This window comes from Streptopelia decaocto (genome assembly GCF_964273445.1).
Source record: "Streptopelia decaocto genome assembly, chromosome: Z".
Taxonomy (NCBI): Eukaryota; Metazoa; Chordata; class Aves; order Columbiformes; family Columbidae; genus Streptopelia; species Streptopelia decaocto.
In genome coordinates, this window is record NC_138657.1 from 62,148,661 (window position 1) to 62,162,416 (window position 13,756).

Here is a 13,756-nt window from a genome sequence, read left to right on the forward strand (position 1 = left end):
TAGCCCGATGTCAAATAAGCGAGTGCCTTGTGCTAGATTCCGTGTGAATGCCCTGGAGCTCAGAGGTGCAGCCAACACTGCTCCAGTGTCTCAGGTTACCAGTGTTCATTTTTATCTTGGACAGCTGTGCTCTTGAGCGACCTCAGGTTTGGCCCGAGCCGCCTTTTTCTCTAGATTAACTTGTATCAGTTGGTACTACCTGAACGGAGCTTTGGGACAGAGATCAGGGGGTTTGGGTTGATGGCAGGTCGAATGTGAGTCAGCGGAGTGCTCTGGCAGATGAAATGGCTGACCATGTCCTGGGGTGCACAGCATCGCCAGCCGGACCAGGGAGGTGACTGTCCCACCACTGCACTGATGTGGTCCCACCTTGAGTACTGGGTGAAGTTTTGGGCACCTCAATGTAAGAAAAACAAACTATTCAAGTGTGGAATATGGAATGGCAACCAAGATGGTGAAGGGCCTCAAGGGCAAGACTTATAAGGAGTGGCTGAAGTGACTTGGTCTGTTCAGCTTGGAGAAGGGATGGCTGAGGGGTGTCCCCATGGCCACCTTCAGCTTCCTCACAGGATCTCTCTTGGTGACCAGCGACAGGACACAAGACAATGGAATGAATCTGTGTCAGGGGAAGGTCAGGTTGGACTTTCAGAAAAGGTTCTTCACTGAGGGGGTGGTCAGTCCCTGGAGCAGGCTCCAAGGAAACTGCTCAAGTGGCATCTGAACAATGCTCTTAGTCACCTGATTTAGTTGCAGGTGTTCTGTGAGGAGCAGGGACTTGAACTTGACGATACTTACAGGTACCTTCTAACTCAAGATACTCTGATTCTATGCATTAGGCTACACACACTGAGCAGATGCTTGTTTTCACCAGTCTTTCCGATCAGGTGGCATGCAGGCCGCCTTGTTAGAGAGGAAACACCGAACTTCCCTTGCCCTGCCAAGTGGAATAAATTTAGTGTTTAACAGGTCAGGGTCCTCTTGTGCCAGTGGTGTTTGTTCAGCACCAAGATGCCAGAGGCTGAAAACAGCACAGGAACCAAATAGGAACAGGGCATGAGCAAGACCTTGAAACACAGGGTAACTGGGGGAGTGGACAAGTAGACAGCACTGGAGTCAGTGGAAGAACCGAGGTCATAAGGACTGGAACTGGAAAGCACATTAAAGAAAAATAATGAAGAAATAGCCCCAGAGAGATCTGTAAATATCTGCTAACATCTGCCAGGAAAAGTTTATTGGAATCAGACTTTTGCTGAGCACTACAGAGAAATTCTCACCCAATTATGGCTGAATTTTTAGTCTTGTTGAAGGCTGATGCCATTAGACTTTCTGTGAGAGAATAGTTGTATGCTCCTTTCCCCAGCTAATAACTTACGAACACAGTGACTCATTTAACTACATCTGGCAAAAGGGCAGACTCACAGACAATAATTTCCTAGAAGCTTCATGAAAATACAGCCCCAAATTAAAGCTGACCTGCTGCAGCTGAGGCAATGTGAGCTGTCAGCAATGGGCAAAAACTACAGTGAACCAAACTCTGGACTTTCTGCTGCTCATCAGGGTGCTATGAACTCTGCTGCATTTGAAGTACAGATAGTATCCATGAGCAAAATCAAGGCTTTTGGTTCTAGTGACTTTTAAGCTATATTGGAAGCTTATTTGCCAATCGGAGGCTTGTTTGCCTTGGCCTTCCCAAGTCACCATTTATAGAGTGATGGAGCTCTCCTGGAGATGGCTGAACACCTGCCTGCCAATGGGAAGTAGTGAATAAATTTGTTTTGCTTTTCTTGCGTGTGCAGCTTTTGCTTTACCTGTTAAATTGTCTTTATCTCAACCCACCCGTTTTCTTTTAGCCCTCCATTTCTCTCCCCTACCCCACTAGGGGGGAGGAAGCGAGTGAGCAGCTGCATAGTGCTTAGTTGCCTGCTGTGGTTAAACCATGACACAAGCATGGAATTCTGTTGAACCCAATAATTGCTTTTAGGCACCGCTGCCATTACAAAGAGTTGCAGGCAATTTGATTTCAGGCTACTGTAAGTACATGGTTTTAACAGCATGTACCTCTTGCCTTTAGGGCACTTGCAATGAATTTGGTCTTGAGGTCTAGAATCATAAGTTAGCCTGTTTCTCCCCCATAACTACACTTCAGGTCCTAAGAACCTGATTAGGTACAGGAGCTACCACAGGAAAAAGTAGTAGCTTTTGAAGTATTAATAAAAAAGAGCAATGAAGAGGCCATAACCTTTTGCATTCCCAAGGGCTTATGAGGTGAAAAAATTAACACAACCCCCCAAGAGAGAATTCCTATAAAGTTAAAACTTGAAAAAGGATTTTCTACTGGTGTCAGACTAGGAAAGCTGACTTCTGAATTCCAGTTCATGATGAGCAATGACTACTCGGTTACTTTTATTCAGTGTACATGTTACAGTGAGTTATCTCCCAGAAGTGTTCAAGTCTAAGAAACAAATTCTCAGAAATAGAAATATTCGGAGTGTCTTATTCCCCCTTTCCTGTTGTCATGTTGTTTTTCAAAGCCCAGTCCTCTCAAAGGGAGGAAGACAACAAAAGAGTGTAAACTCAATCCTAATAAAGAAATCAATATTTCGTTTATTTAAAACTGAATGAAGTCCATTTATTTTTTCCTGTAAAAACAAGTATTTACAATATTTTGTCAATATTGCTAGTTTCATCACTTGTAACATTCATGCTGATGCTTCAGTTCTGAAAAGCTTTTTTTGCTTTTTCCTCTGGATTTTGCGTAGTTTCTTTTTATCTTTAACAATTGGCTTTGACTCTGGTTTCACAAGCTGTATTTCCACTGGTTTTTCTTCAGCTGGAGTTTCAAAGACCACTTCAGTGGGATCTTCTTCCATAAGCACCTTACTCCCTGTTTTCTTAAGCTTTTGTACTTCCTTCACTTGCTGTTTTTCTCTAAACTTAGCTGCCACTGATAATCTTATCAGCCGTCGATGCTATAAAAATAAGAATTGAAATTACATCAGGTTTCAAACAAACAAGATGGAAGAAATCAGGTATTAAAGAAATAGGTGGTAATTTCTCTGCTTAATTGCCAAAATTCTCAGCATAATGCCATCTTTTCAGTGACATTAATTCTGCACTCATTCAACTTTTTACACAGTTACTCTCTTCTCAAATTGTGATCAGTTAGGGCACACTTTTCTACAAAGGGTTCCAGGGAAAGGCACACGTGGTTCTCTTCCACAGAGAGCTTGCAAGACTAGTCTTCAAATTAGTTGCTAAAAGAACAAGAATACAAAGACAAAGCTGCTTACCATATTTGGGGATTGGTAATGGGGATTTTCATACAGAGTTGGTCCTCCAAAACTACCTTGGAAGATTTTTATGAGGTTCAGGACAAAACGAGGCCCAATTTCTACTAGTGATGCATCTTCTTCAATTATCTGCAATAGAAAGAATACTCTCTCATGGACTGATTCGAAGTATATGACCTTGCAGGCACCTTACATATAGTCATACACAACTGAGTTTAAATCCAAGATACTATGCCAGTGAAGCACATCCTGATAAGAACAATTTTTCTAATTTTATTGTAATTAATGGGTTTGATATGAAATCACTCCACTGAGCACCACCCAAAAACTAAAAGAGATAACTAACCTGGTAATTTCGAAACCAGATCCTCTCATCTGTAATGGTGAAGGTGAACACGTGATCTACAAAAGGCTGGCTTTTGGGGTGATACTGTGGTGTACTGAATATCTGTAATAAAAGGCAGTGTTTCTAAATATCTGCAAATGTAAGAGGCCAAACATAAATAGATCATTTAAAATTGATATTAATTTACTAAGTACCCAAAGCAGGTTATATTTCAAAACTTAAAATTTAAGAACAAGTGCCCCAGCAACTTTAAGCATATGACCCTAATCTTTTGAAGATTTTTTACAAGTTCAAAAATGTAAAACTATGGATTAAAAAAAAAAAAGATTTTAAAATAAGTTGCCAAAAACATTTCCAATGAGGAAGAAACACAGGACATCAGAACTACAGACTGACCTGAATAAACAATTCTTTTAGCAGGGCATAATGTGGCTCCTTGTCAAATGCCTACAATGAAAAAATGTAATTTTACATACAAAGCTAAATGCAATAATCATGCAAAGAAAACAAAAACATACTCACTGAATAAAAACTAACTATACTTACTGGATCAAAAGACAAAAGGGGTCGTGAGCCCCTTAGGCAGTTTCCTGTCATCTTCAATTCAGCCAGTGTGTGAACTACAGTGATGTTTTTAAAAATATCATTTTAGTACTTACAGAAAACTGTACAGACAAGAAATCAGGAGTCCAAACACAATAAGGTCAACCAGCTTACCATTCTGCACTAAGAATTTGGCTGATGGTCCCTGCGGTATATTTGAAAGCCTGCAGAGAAGAGGCAGTGGGGAAGAGATAAAAGAAAAATGTGAACAGCAGCCATAAGATACACTGGATTCTATAGTACACTCCAACCAGTTATTTCTGTATTGAAGTAATTTCAGTTGCTTTAATAGCATCACTGAGTTCTTTGAACATACTTATAAATACCTGCTTTCTCAACAGGTTTGCAAAATGCTTCTGTAGACATTCTACAACAGTTAGCCGTGCACTCCTCGTAGATGTGCAGGATTAGTACAAATTTAACTAAGCAACACTATTTCACTCATCTTCACTATTACAGTATGACACTTTAGACAGAGCAGAAGCATCCCTAGCTATATATGGAAATGTAAGAAAACATAACACTTCCTTACCACATATAGAGATCCTGTTTCTTTTTCGCTTCAAAAAAGATGCACTTATTGCAGTTTTTCATTTCACACACCTACACAAGAAAAATGAGCTGTTTACAAAATTCTGAATGCATTTTCAAAAACTTCCCTACTTAATCTCTAATATCCCCTGCCGCTCCAAAACATAAGTGCAAAAGCAGAGATCTCATCTTAATAAATTACACCTACTGATCCTCAAACTTAAGTTGAAGCACTTGTTGAAAAATCTCACGTATTTATTATCAGGAGTAATAACTTCACTACAGCTACAAGCAATCTGATAAGCTCTCCAGGACCTAAACATTAGAGTATGAGCTGTGACATTAGGTTCTAATTTTAGAATTACCCATGTCCTACCATAATACATTGCTTGGCCTAGTTGCATATTTGTGCCCTGCTTGTTTCAAGTATAAACTGTAATACACCTTTCACCTATATGGAAAGGCACATTCTGTTTTATTGTTTCATGACAAAAGTCTATGTTTAATTAAAGGTTTCACTTTGATTTTATTAACCGAAAGCCAACTTCCTGTTTTAACATAAGCACTTTTTGAATACCAATAATTTTCATCTATTAAGTTACACAACTCCTGCAACTAGTATGAGTTCCTTTGAACTTGGTTGCCCTTTTCTCTTGAACATCAACTTGAAAAGTCAAAAGAGAAAATAAAGAAGCACTACTTAAATCCAGGATTACCTCATTAATTACAAATAACTGGTCTTTACGGTCCATTTTAGTATCTGGAAGAGAAGAACAACATTTAGAAGGCTGGAAAACCAATTTAACATGACAAGTTCTTTTAACAGTCAGTCCTTTTGCAAAAAATTTACTGAGTATAAAGGAAAGATTAAGGATAACCATCAAGTTGTTTCAGGCATGTTATGTAATAAATAAACATAGCAACAAAAGTATCTGAGCAATTACAGGACTGAGGCCACAGAAGTCTTCCAAAGAAATATTAAGATACAATGACAGTTGCTGTAATGGTTGGTTCAAAAGGGGCTTGGTGTTTAAGATAAAAGTTTAATCAAAACAGTTATGTACCGCATTTTTAAAAGAATGGGTTGTTAGAAGTTCTTGGTTTAAAACTATGCTGAAAACGTAAGGTAGGGATGATGCCTAACCCTACCTGCTTTAGAGTGAGGCATCAGCGTTCTTAAGTCTTGCATTAGGTGCCTTGCTCTGAAATTAATTCCACGAGAAGAGAAAATAAGCACCCGCTCCTTGTTTTTCCATTTACCCTAGGAAAAAAAAAACATAAAAATTAAGTAGGAAAAGAATGCTTCTATCCTTAGAACTGTAACACAGAAACAACAAACGTTTGAACTGCAGTTACAGACAAACATAATAAGAACATTTCTTATTAATACTATCTCCCCATTCACACATTCACTCTCTCAGCAAAAGCGATGACTTTCCTACAGAACATGTGGAAAGTTTTTACACGAGGAACTTCCATCCATCTTGCTTCAGGATGTTCCTACATAAAGCCTTTCACTCGTACAAAACATGTTAGTATTAAGAAAGCCATATGTGATACTTATTTGCAAAACGCACCTCTCCTTCCCTGCAAAATCACCCGGGCTACAGTCTGGGAGCAGAATTAAGCTTTTCCTACAGAGGAGCATGTGACAAAATCTAAGACTTCAACGTGCTGCGTTTTTTTTTTTTATTTTAAGCAAACCACGAGCCAAGCCTCCTCAGAATGATTCGTAAATGAAACGGGCATAATTTACATATGTGATTGTATATAACAGAACTACCAAGCTCTCTAAAATACGTTTGAGATTAAGGTAATATCATTTATTTACATTAACCAGAATAACGCTCTTCGCCTATCTTCATAGAAAAAACGTCCCACCGCACGTTACTTTATTTATGCCGCGATTATAAAAGAGCCACGAACAGGCCTCTCCACCCTGGCTCGGCAGCCGGGTTCCCCCCGCAGCAGCAGCCGTTCCCGGGCAGCGGGTCGCCCCGCCGCACACAGCACCGCCTTCTCCAGGGCCCAAGCAGGGACTTGCTGTGGGGAACCGCCGGCCCGGACAGGCCGCGGCCGGGACGCACGGCACGGCCCAGGGCAGCGGGGTCGGGGGGTACCTGCGAGACCGGCGGCGGGATGCTGTACTCCTCCGGGGCCGCCTTGGCGTCCGGCTCGGGCGCGCTCGGCGCCTTCTTCGCTCGTTTCCTGGGGCGCGCAGCCGGGCCCTCACGCTGCCGCTTGCCCGCCGCCATGCCGCTCGCACCACGCCGTGCGCGCCGCCGCTCGCACTTCCGCTTCCGCGCTTCCGCACTTCCGCTCCGCTGCCGCTCCCGCCGCGGCCGGCAGCCATGCCGCTGTCCGCGCAGCCCGCCGGCAGCGCCGAGCCCTACGTGCTGGCCGCCAGCCTGGACAACGCCCGGCACCTCTCCAGCCTCCTCCGGGCCGTGCACTTCCAGGACCACGCCACCTGCTTCGCCACCGCCAACGGCCTCCGGGTGACGGTGGAGGACGCCAAGTGCATCCAGGCCAACGCCTTCATCCAGGTGCGGCCCGGCGGGCGGGCGGCCCCTCCCCGGGCTCGTACCTGACGGGGCCCCCGTTACGTGGTGCGGGGGATGTCCGGCAGGTTTACCCGCGGAGAAGGGAAACTGCGGAAGTCACGGCGCTGAGGTGCGGGGAGCGCTGGGGCGGGGCTGTGGCCACTCAGCTGTGCCCCTGCCTGTGCAAGGCCGAGCTCGGCGTGTTCTCCCGGCTGCCAATAAACATGTAAAACTGCTTTTTCAGGAGCAGCTCGGATCGCCCAGCTTCGTTTCAGGGCTATACTGTTCCTGCAGTTACCACAAAGCAGCTTGTGCCCCGTGGCAAACGGGGCAGCCGGGGCAGTTTACCCGCATCAAACAAGTCAAAGGCGTCAGCCCATGTCTCACTGCTGAACTCGCTGTTCATAGAATGTCCTGAGCTGGAAGGGACCCACAAGGATCATCGAGTTCAACTCCTGTCCCTGCACATGACAACCCCACAGTTCACACCATGTGTCTGAGGGTGTTGTCCAGTCTCTTCTTGAACACTGTCAGGCTTGGGGCTGTGACACCTCCCTGGGGAGCCTGTTCCAGTGCTTCAGCACCCTCTGGGGGAAGAACCTTTTCCTAATGTCCAACCTAAACCTCCCCTGGCGTATCTTCCTGCCATTCCCTCGAGTTCTGTCATTGGTCGCTAAAGAGAAGAGTTTGGTGCCTGCCCCTCTTCCTCCCTTTGTGAGGAAGCTGCAGCCACGCCGAACAAACCAAGTCACTTTAGCTGCTCCCCATATGGCTTCCTCTCCAAACCCTTCGCCAATTCCGTAGCCCTCTTCTGGACACTCTCCAGTAGCTTTATATCCTTTTTATCCTGTGTCACCCAGGACTGCACACAGTAGTTCTGCTCTTACGTGTTTCACAATGTTTATTCACGCTTCGAGTGAAGAAAAGGAACTAACTACTGTTTCTGGAGGAGGGTGGCTCCAGAAATAGGCAGCTTTAGGCTTTAACATTTATAGCACATTTTTATATTATAAAGAACTAGTGTTTAGGTGTTCATGCTTACACCATGCTACTTTGTTTCAGCTGTGACCTGATTTTATTTTACTAGTTTTGAGGATGAATACCCATTTTCCTTTAATTGATATAGTGTTACCTGTAGAAGTCACTTTGTATGGCACTGATCTCTGAAAGTGAAAGCACTGAATTTAAGGAAATAAGTGTAAATTATAAAATAGTTGCAGAAATTCCCCTCTCTTAATCTTTTTTCTTTTTTCTTGTAGGCGGAAATTTTTCAGGAATATACTGTTCAGGAGGAATCGGTGACATTCCGTATCAATTTGTCTGTTCTTCTAGACTGCTTGACCATTTTTGGAACCAGTTCTTTGCCAGGTATGGTGCACATTTACCTTGATAGCGTATGTGTGTCTCATTGCTATGGTTTAACCCAAGCTAGCAATCACAACCACAATAGTTGCTCACTCACTCCTCACACCTGTGCCCCAAACAGAGGAGAGAATCAAAAGGGAAGGGAGAAACTCATGGATTGAGATAAACACAGTTTAATGTAATAACAAATTAATACTAATATACCACTTCTACTACAAATATATATATATATACAAAATGGGAAATAGCATGTAAAATGAAATATACTTAATGCAATTCTTCATCAACTGTCTGGACTAAGCAGTCAGTCCTGGGAAGAGAGAGAGCACTCTAGTCACAAACAGCCAGTCCTGGGGGAAGAGGGAAAAAGGCAGAAAGGCCCAGAGGCCTCTGCAGAACAGCAGGATGGTGAAAAGCTGAACTAAAAGAAACTCCCAAACAGAACACCACCAAAAATGGAGCAGAACGAGAACAGGTTTCCATCCCCCTAATCAGAAAACCTGTCTCTCCTTAAATGCAAAGCATGTTGCTAATGGCATGGAATATTGTTATTGACCAGTCTGGATGTCAGTCAAGCTCTGCCCCATCCATGCCCCCCTTACTAGCTGCCTCACACCTGTGGGCAGAGTGCTCAGAAAGACGTTGGCTCCCAAACACCAACTGAGATAACAGTAAGTTCTTACATTCTCTTTATTCCTGCTCAAACACACTGGAAAGTTACTTAAAGAAAAACTCTGTCCCAAGATGTTATCTCTTGTTCTCAAATGAAATCCAAACAATGACTGCTAGCTACGAAAAAGAAAAGTTTCTAGCTGCATGAAAAACATTAACTTGCTTTCAGTTAAACCAACACGCATGTGTAATCACATGGTGACACCTGTACGTGAGATTAGTAGTGAGATTTCCAGTCTTGGCAAAACTTCCTCACCTGAAGCCCCTCTGAGCACGGCAGCTCTCACTGTTGAGCAGATCCATCCTGTTTACTTAAGCTAGTACTGTGATAACAGTGGATTGAGAGAAGAAAGTTGCTGACGGATGTGAGCCTGGCCAGTGTGCCAGGGGCTGCTGCAGCAGGAGAGGCCAAAACGAGGCTGATTCAGTCTGGAAGATGGAGTAAAAGTATATGCCTGTGTGACACTACTGGGGTAACTGAGAAACAGAGGAGTCTTCTTGCCTAGGTAGCATTTCCTAGGTCTGTGTAAGGCCCAGAAGAACCACTTGTTTTGGAAGACTACGATTTTGTGCCCTGAAGTCCAATGAACAACCCCAGCTTTTACCCTTGCTCTGGTTTGGGGCTGAAGATCTCAGTTTCTGTAAATTTGATAAGAAAATGTGTCAGGTAGTTTGTTCAGGCACCTTTGGCAGGTTGTGTGATACGCTGAGGCTGGAGTTCTGATGCTGAGTCCAGCACTGTACCCCAGGGCTGATACATGCCATGACTGCCTTTCCTGTGGATCTCTTTTCAATCCAGGGCTCACATCGTCCGCATTAGAAGATTTCTAATTATTCCCAAGTGCCCTTTGCTTAGGGCGAAAACCTGGGCATGGCTGGCAGAATAGTTCTTCTGGGAACTTCCAATCAGAGTGGTCGGTATGGATGTAGAGAGCACCAAGGTTCCCTTTACCAGGGATGGTGCTTCACACTGTCACGTGCGTCAGGGCACAGCTGTACATACCCTCAGCATCAGGCTGAAACACTGCTGCTGGGACAGCCTCTTATCAGAGCTGTCACTTTGAGCTGAAAAAGCACGAAAGCTGTCAGTACATCTCAAGGCCACAGGGAACCACATTGAGCTTACAAGGGACTCAGGCTGACTAATTACTGTGAACAGTAGCAGAAATCAGCACACTGAGAGATAGACATAGCTTGGAATTTGTCTTGCTCACAAAAAGTGTTATATCAGCTCAGTGATAAATGTGATCTCCTTCGCAATACGTCTGTGGCTTGTGCAACCCTGGAACATCCAGCTGTTATACCTCAGTAACATTAACGAGCGTTTGTGAATATTGGGAAATGTTCTGGTGCAAATTTACTGGGCTTGAAGAAGTCTGCAGGGCTTCCAGGTAGCACCATCAGTTTGCTGTGCTGCTGCTCCCAGCACACATATGGCATGTTCTGTTCCTTCACGTCTTCAGGCCGCACCTGCATCTGTTTTGTGAGTGCTATCTGCAGCTTGCAGATAAGGTACTGAGGAATGATACTTACCTACAGTCCCATAAGAAGCCTGTGGTTGGATGAGGTGGCACTTCAGGTGCTGTAAGAGCACTTGAGATCTTACTTATCAAGTGTGTGAATTACAAAAATCAAACAGACTGTATTATTGATCCTGTTTGTAGGCTTTTCAGTGGCAGGGGTATGTGGGAAGCTGATTTCACAGTTATGTGTACAGACATTAAATTACGTTAATCCATTTGCTTAAATAAAAGAAAAAAACAAGTCTCAGCGAATTTTATTCCCCCCTCCTCTTTTTTTTTCTATCATAAGTGCTCAAAAAATACTTCGACAAGCAAAACTAACTACAAGGTAGAATACTGTATGGGTGCTACGCGATGCACTGTGTGCTTGGATGGGGTAGAGTAATACCATGACAGTTTTTTTGCGCAGTTTTACCATTGCAGTTGTGTGTTGAAATCCACATTCCTCTGCTGTTTATGTTGTGACTATGACCTAAAGACCTAAATAAACTGTACTAAACAGCACCCTGATTCTGGAAAACCGAACATGCAGATTATGATTACCTAGCAAAAGGAGGATGTGACCGTAATGCAAGCTAAGATGTCTTGTCTTCAGTTTGTGTTGCACAAATAACAAGAGCTGTAAAGAAGGACAGTGTGAGCCAGAGAGAGCCTTAGGACCCTGGAGGGTTTTCCAGTTCCACTGAACTATTTGTAGCCTATTCTTCTCCATTGTCACAGCTAGTCTGACCTGTTTGGTACGCAACATGAGTTGGATTTGAACTGGTGTCTACATACAAATAGATTCCTTTTGCTGCATAACTATTAGCACTTCCTAGGGTGTCTAGAAGGCTGCACTCAGTATGCTACATTTGTGTATTGGAGTCTGGACCAAACATGCTAAATCGAACTGATCTGTGCCAAATATGCCATTAAAATGTGAATTTTTCTAAAGTAGTCAGATGTGCTAGCTAGCTCTCTGAAGAATGTATATTCCTTTCTCTTTTTAGGAGCATCAACGGCCCTTAGGATGTGTTACCGTGGCTATGGTTATCCCTTGATGCTGCTGTTGGAAGAAGGAGGAGTAGTGACAGAGTGCAAAATTAACACTCAAGAGCCTGATGAGTTGTTAGACTTTGACTTCTGCAGTACGAAGGTTGTTAATAAAATTATCCTGCAATCAGAGGGGCTACGAGAAGCATTTGCTGAACTGGATATGACCAGTGAAGTTCTGCAGATTACCATGTCTCCAGATAAACCCTACTTCAGGTACTGGAAACTCTGCTTTCAGCTCAAGTGTTCATACTTGGCCTCTGTCAGTAAGGACTGGAAGTTTCCAGGGTGAAGAAGTGTGAGCCATTTTAGAATATTGCTTTATTTCAAGAAGAATTGTACTGAATATAGCAAATCACAAACTGTAAGCTAATTAACATAGTAATTAATATCTTGAACAACCTGGTAAATGTGACACTGAACTGGACAGGTTAGCATTTAATTAAATAAAGCAAAACAAACAGTGTTTTGTGAAACAACCATTGAGATAAAGGTGACTGATTCTGATGAGATTTTAGAGAGCTGTGAGCAAGTGTTTTGAGATGGTGCCTTTTGTCTTCCAGGTTATCCACTTTTGGAAATGCAGGAAGTGCACATCTGGACTACCCTAGGGACTCTGACTTGATGGAAGCATTCCACTGTAACCAGACTCAGACAAACAGGTAAGGAAGTCTGTGATCAGTGCCCCCTGCGGCAGGTGATGCATTCTTTTTGGAAAGTTAAAAAAACCTGTTTTTGCAGTACTGTAACATTTCTTTCACTGGTATGAAGAAAAAATTATGTTGCATCTGATAAAAGTCTGTGTCTGTGATCAAACAGTAAGTGATAACAATATCTGTCCAATGTTATTACCAGTAAGAGATCAAGTTAGCACCTTGCTAATTCGTTTTTTGGTTATTCTCTGGCTTCTCTCTGTGTGGTGTATTTTTTTCAAATTACATTTTTTTTTTTCTCCCCTGCAGGTACAAGATTTCTTTGCTTAAACCATCTACGAAGGCACTGGCTTTGTCTTGTAAAGTGTCCATTCGAACAGATGCTCGAGGATTTCTTTCACTGCAGTATATGATTAGGAATGAAGATGGACAGATCTGTTTTGTGGAATACTATTGTTGCCCTGATGAGGATATTACTGAAGCTGAACTGTAGATGTATGTTTTGCGGTCTGTATTATATTTATGGATATATATCAAATACTATATTTTTTTACAAAACTGAATGAAAACTCGAAAGATTCATAGGCTTCATATTGCCTTTTTTTTAAACTCTGAAATTAGAAATATGAAACTTCCTTTTTATTCCCTTGCAAATATTTAGCCTTCACTCAAAGCACTGAAGATGAAAGAGCTAAAAGGGGCGCCGCTCTATCGCCACTGATTCCAGCACAGATGTTAAATTGGTATCCATGTAATACATTGCTTCTTTTTACAGTGTTCTCCAAGAATTTGTGTGGTTTTGTTGAGTGGTTTTGCGGGTTTTTTTTGTGTGTTTATGGCTGTGTGGGTTTTTTTTTTTTTTGTCTGGCTCGGTCTAAGCAGTTACACAAAGGAAAATCTGAATGCTAGCTGTATGTTAGCCAGTTAACTTTCAATGACTTAAAAATAAAACCAAATTTGTCTTGAAAGAGGATGACATTTTCAAACTGATTTCTAAGTAGCAGCAGGTGGTTTCTTTCTGGCAAATGCTGACATGTTTTGCTGGTGAAGCCACTAGGCTCCTCCTCATCTTGATTAATTCTTAATATAACCCAATTCCTTGGAATTTCATCTGATACCAATTTATCCTTTTTTCTGCAGGACTGGTGTTGAATTGATAAGATGAAAGCCAGGATTTATTAATTACTAATAACTGTTC

The 13,756-nt window shown here is 42.7% G+C and overlaps 2 protein-coding genes across 2 annotated transcripts; one reads left to right on the top strand and one right to left on the bottom strand.

Annotated features, from left to right (window-relative positions):
- Positions 1-2,578: 2,578 nt before the first annotated feature.
- BRIX1 (biogenesis of ribosomes BRX1) lies at positions 2,579-7,051 on the bottom strand. Its single transcript, XM_082074868.1, has 10 exons — positions 6,891-7,051; positions 5,920-6,031; positions 5,487-5,530; positions 4,772-4,842; positions 4,354-4,403; positions 4,183-4,256; positions 4,033-4,083; positions 3,637-3,738; positions 3,291-3,419; positions 2,579-2,969 (listed from the first exon to the last, which is right to left on the bottom strand). Exons 1-10 carry the CDS (start codon positions 7,023-7,025, stop codon positions 2,700-2,702), a joined length of 1,038 nt encoding a protein of 345 aa, XP_081930994.1. The 5' UTR covers positions 7,026-7,051; the 3' UTR covers positions 2,579-2,699.
- Positions 7,052-7,097: 46 nt separating this feature from the next.
- Positions 7,098-13,531, top strand: RAD1 (RAD1 checkpoint DNA exonuclease). The gene is made up of 5 exons (XM_082075193.1): positions 7,098-7,316; positions 8,573-8,681; positions 11,863-12,121; positions 12,469-12,567; positions 12,868-13,531. Exons 1-5 carry the CDS (start codon positions 7,122-7,124, stop codon positions 13,049-13,051), a joined length of 846 nt encoding a protein of 281 aa, XP_081931319.1. The 5' UTR covers positions 7,098-7,121; the 3' UTR covers positions 13,052-13,531.
- Positions 13,532-13,756: the final 225 nt, after the last annotated feature.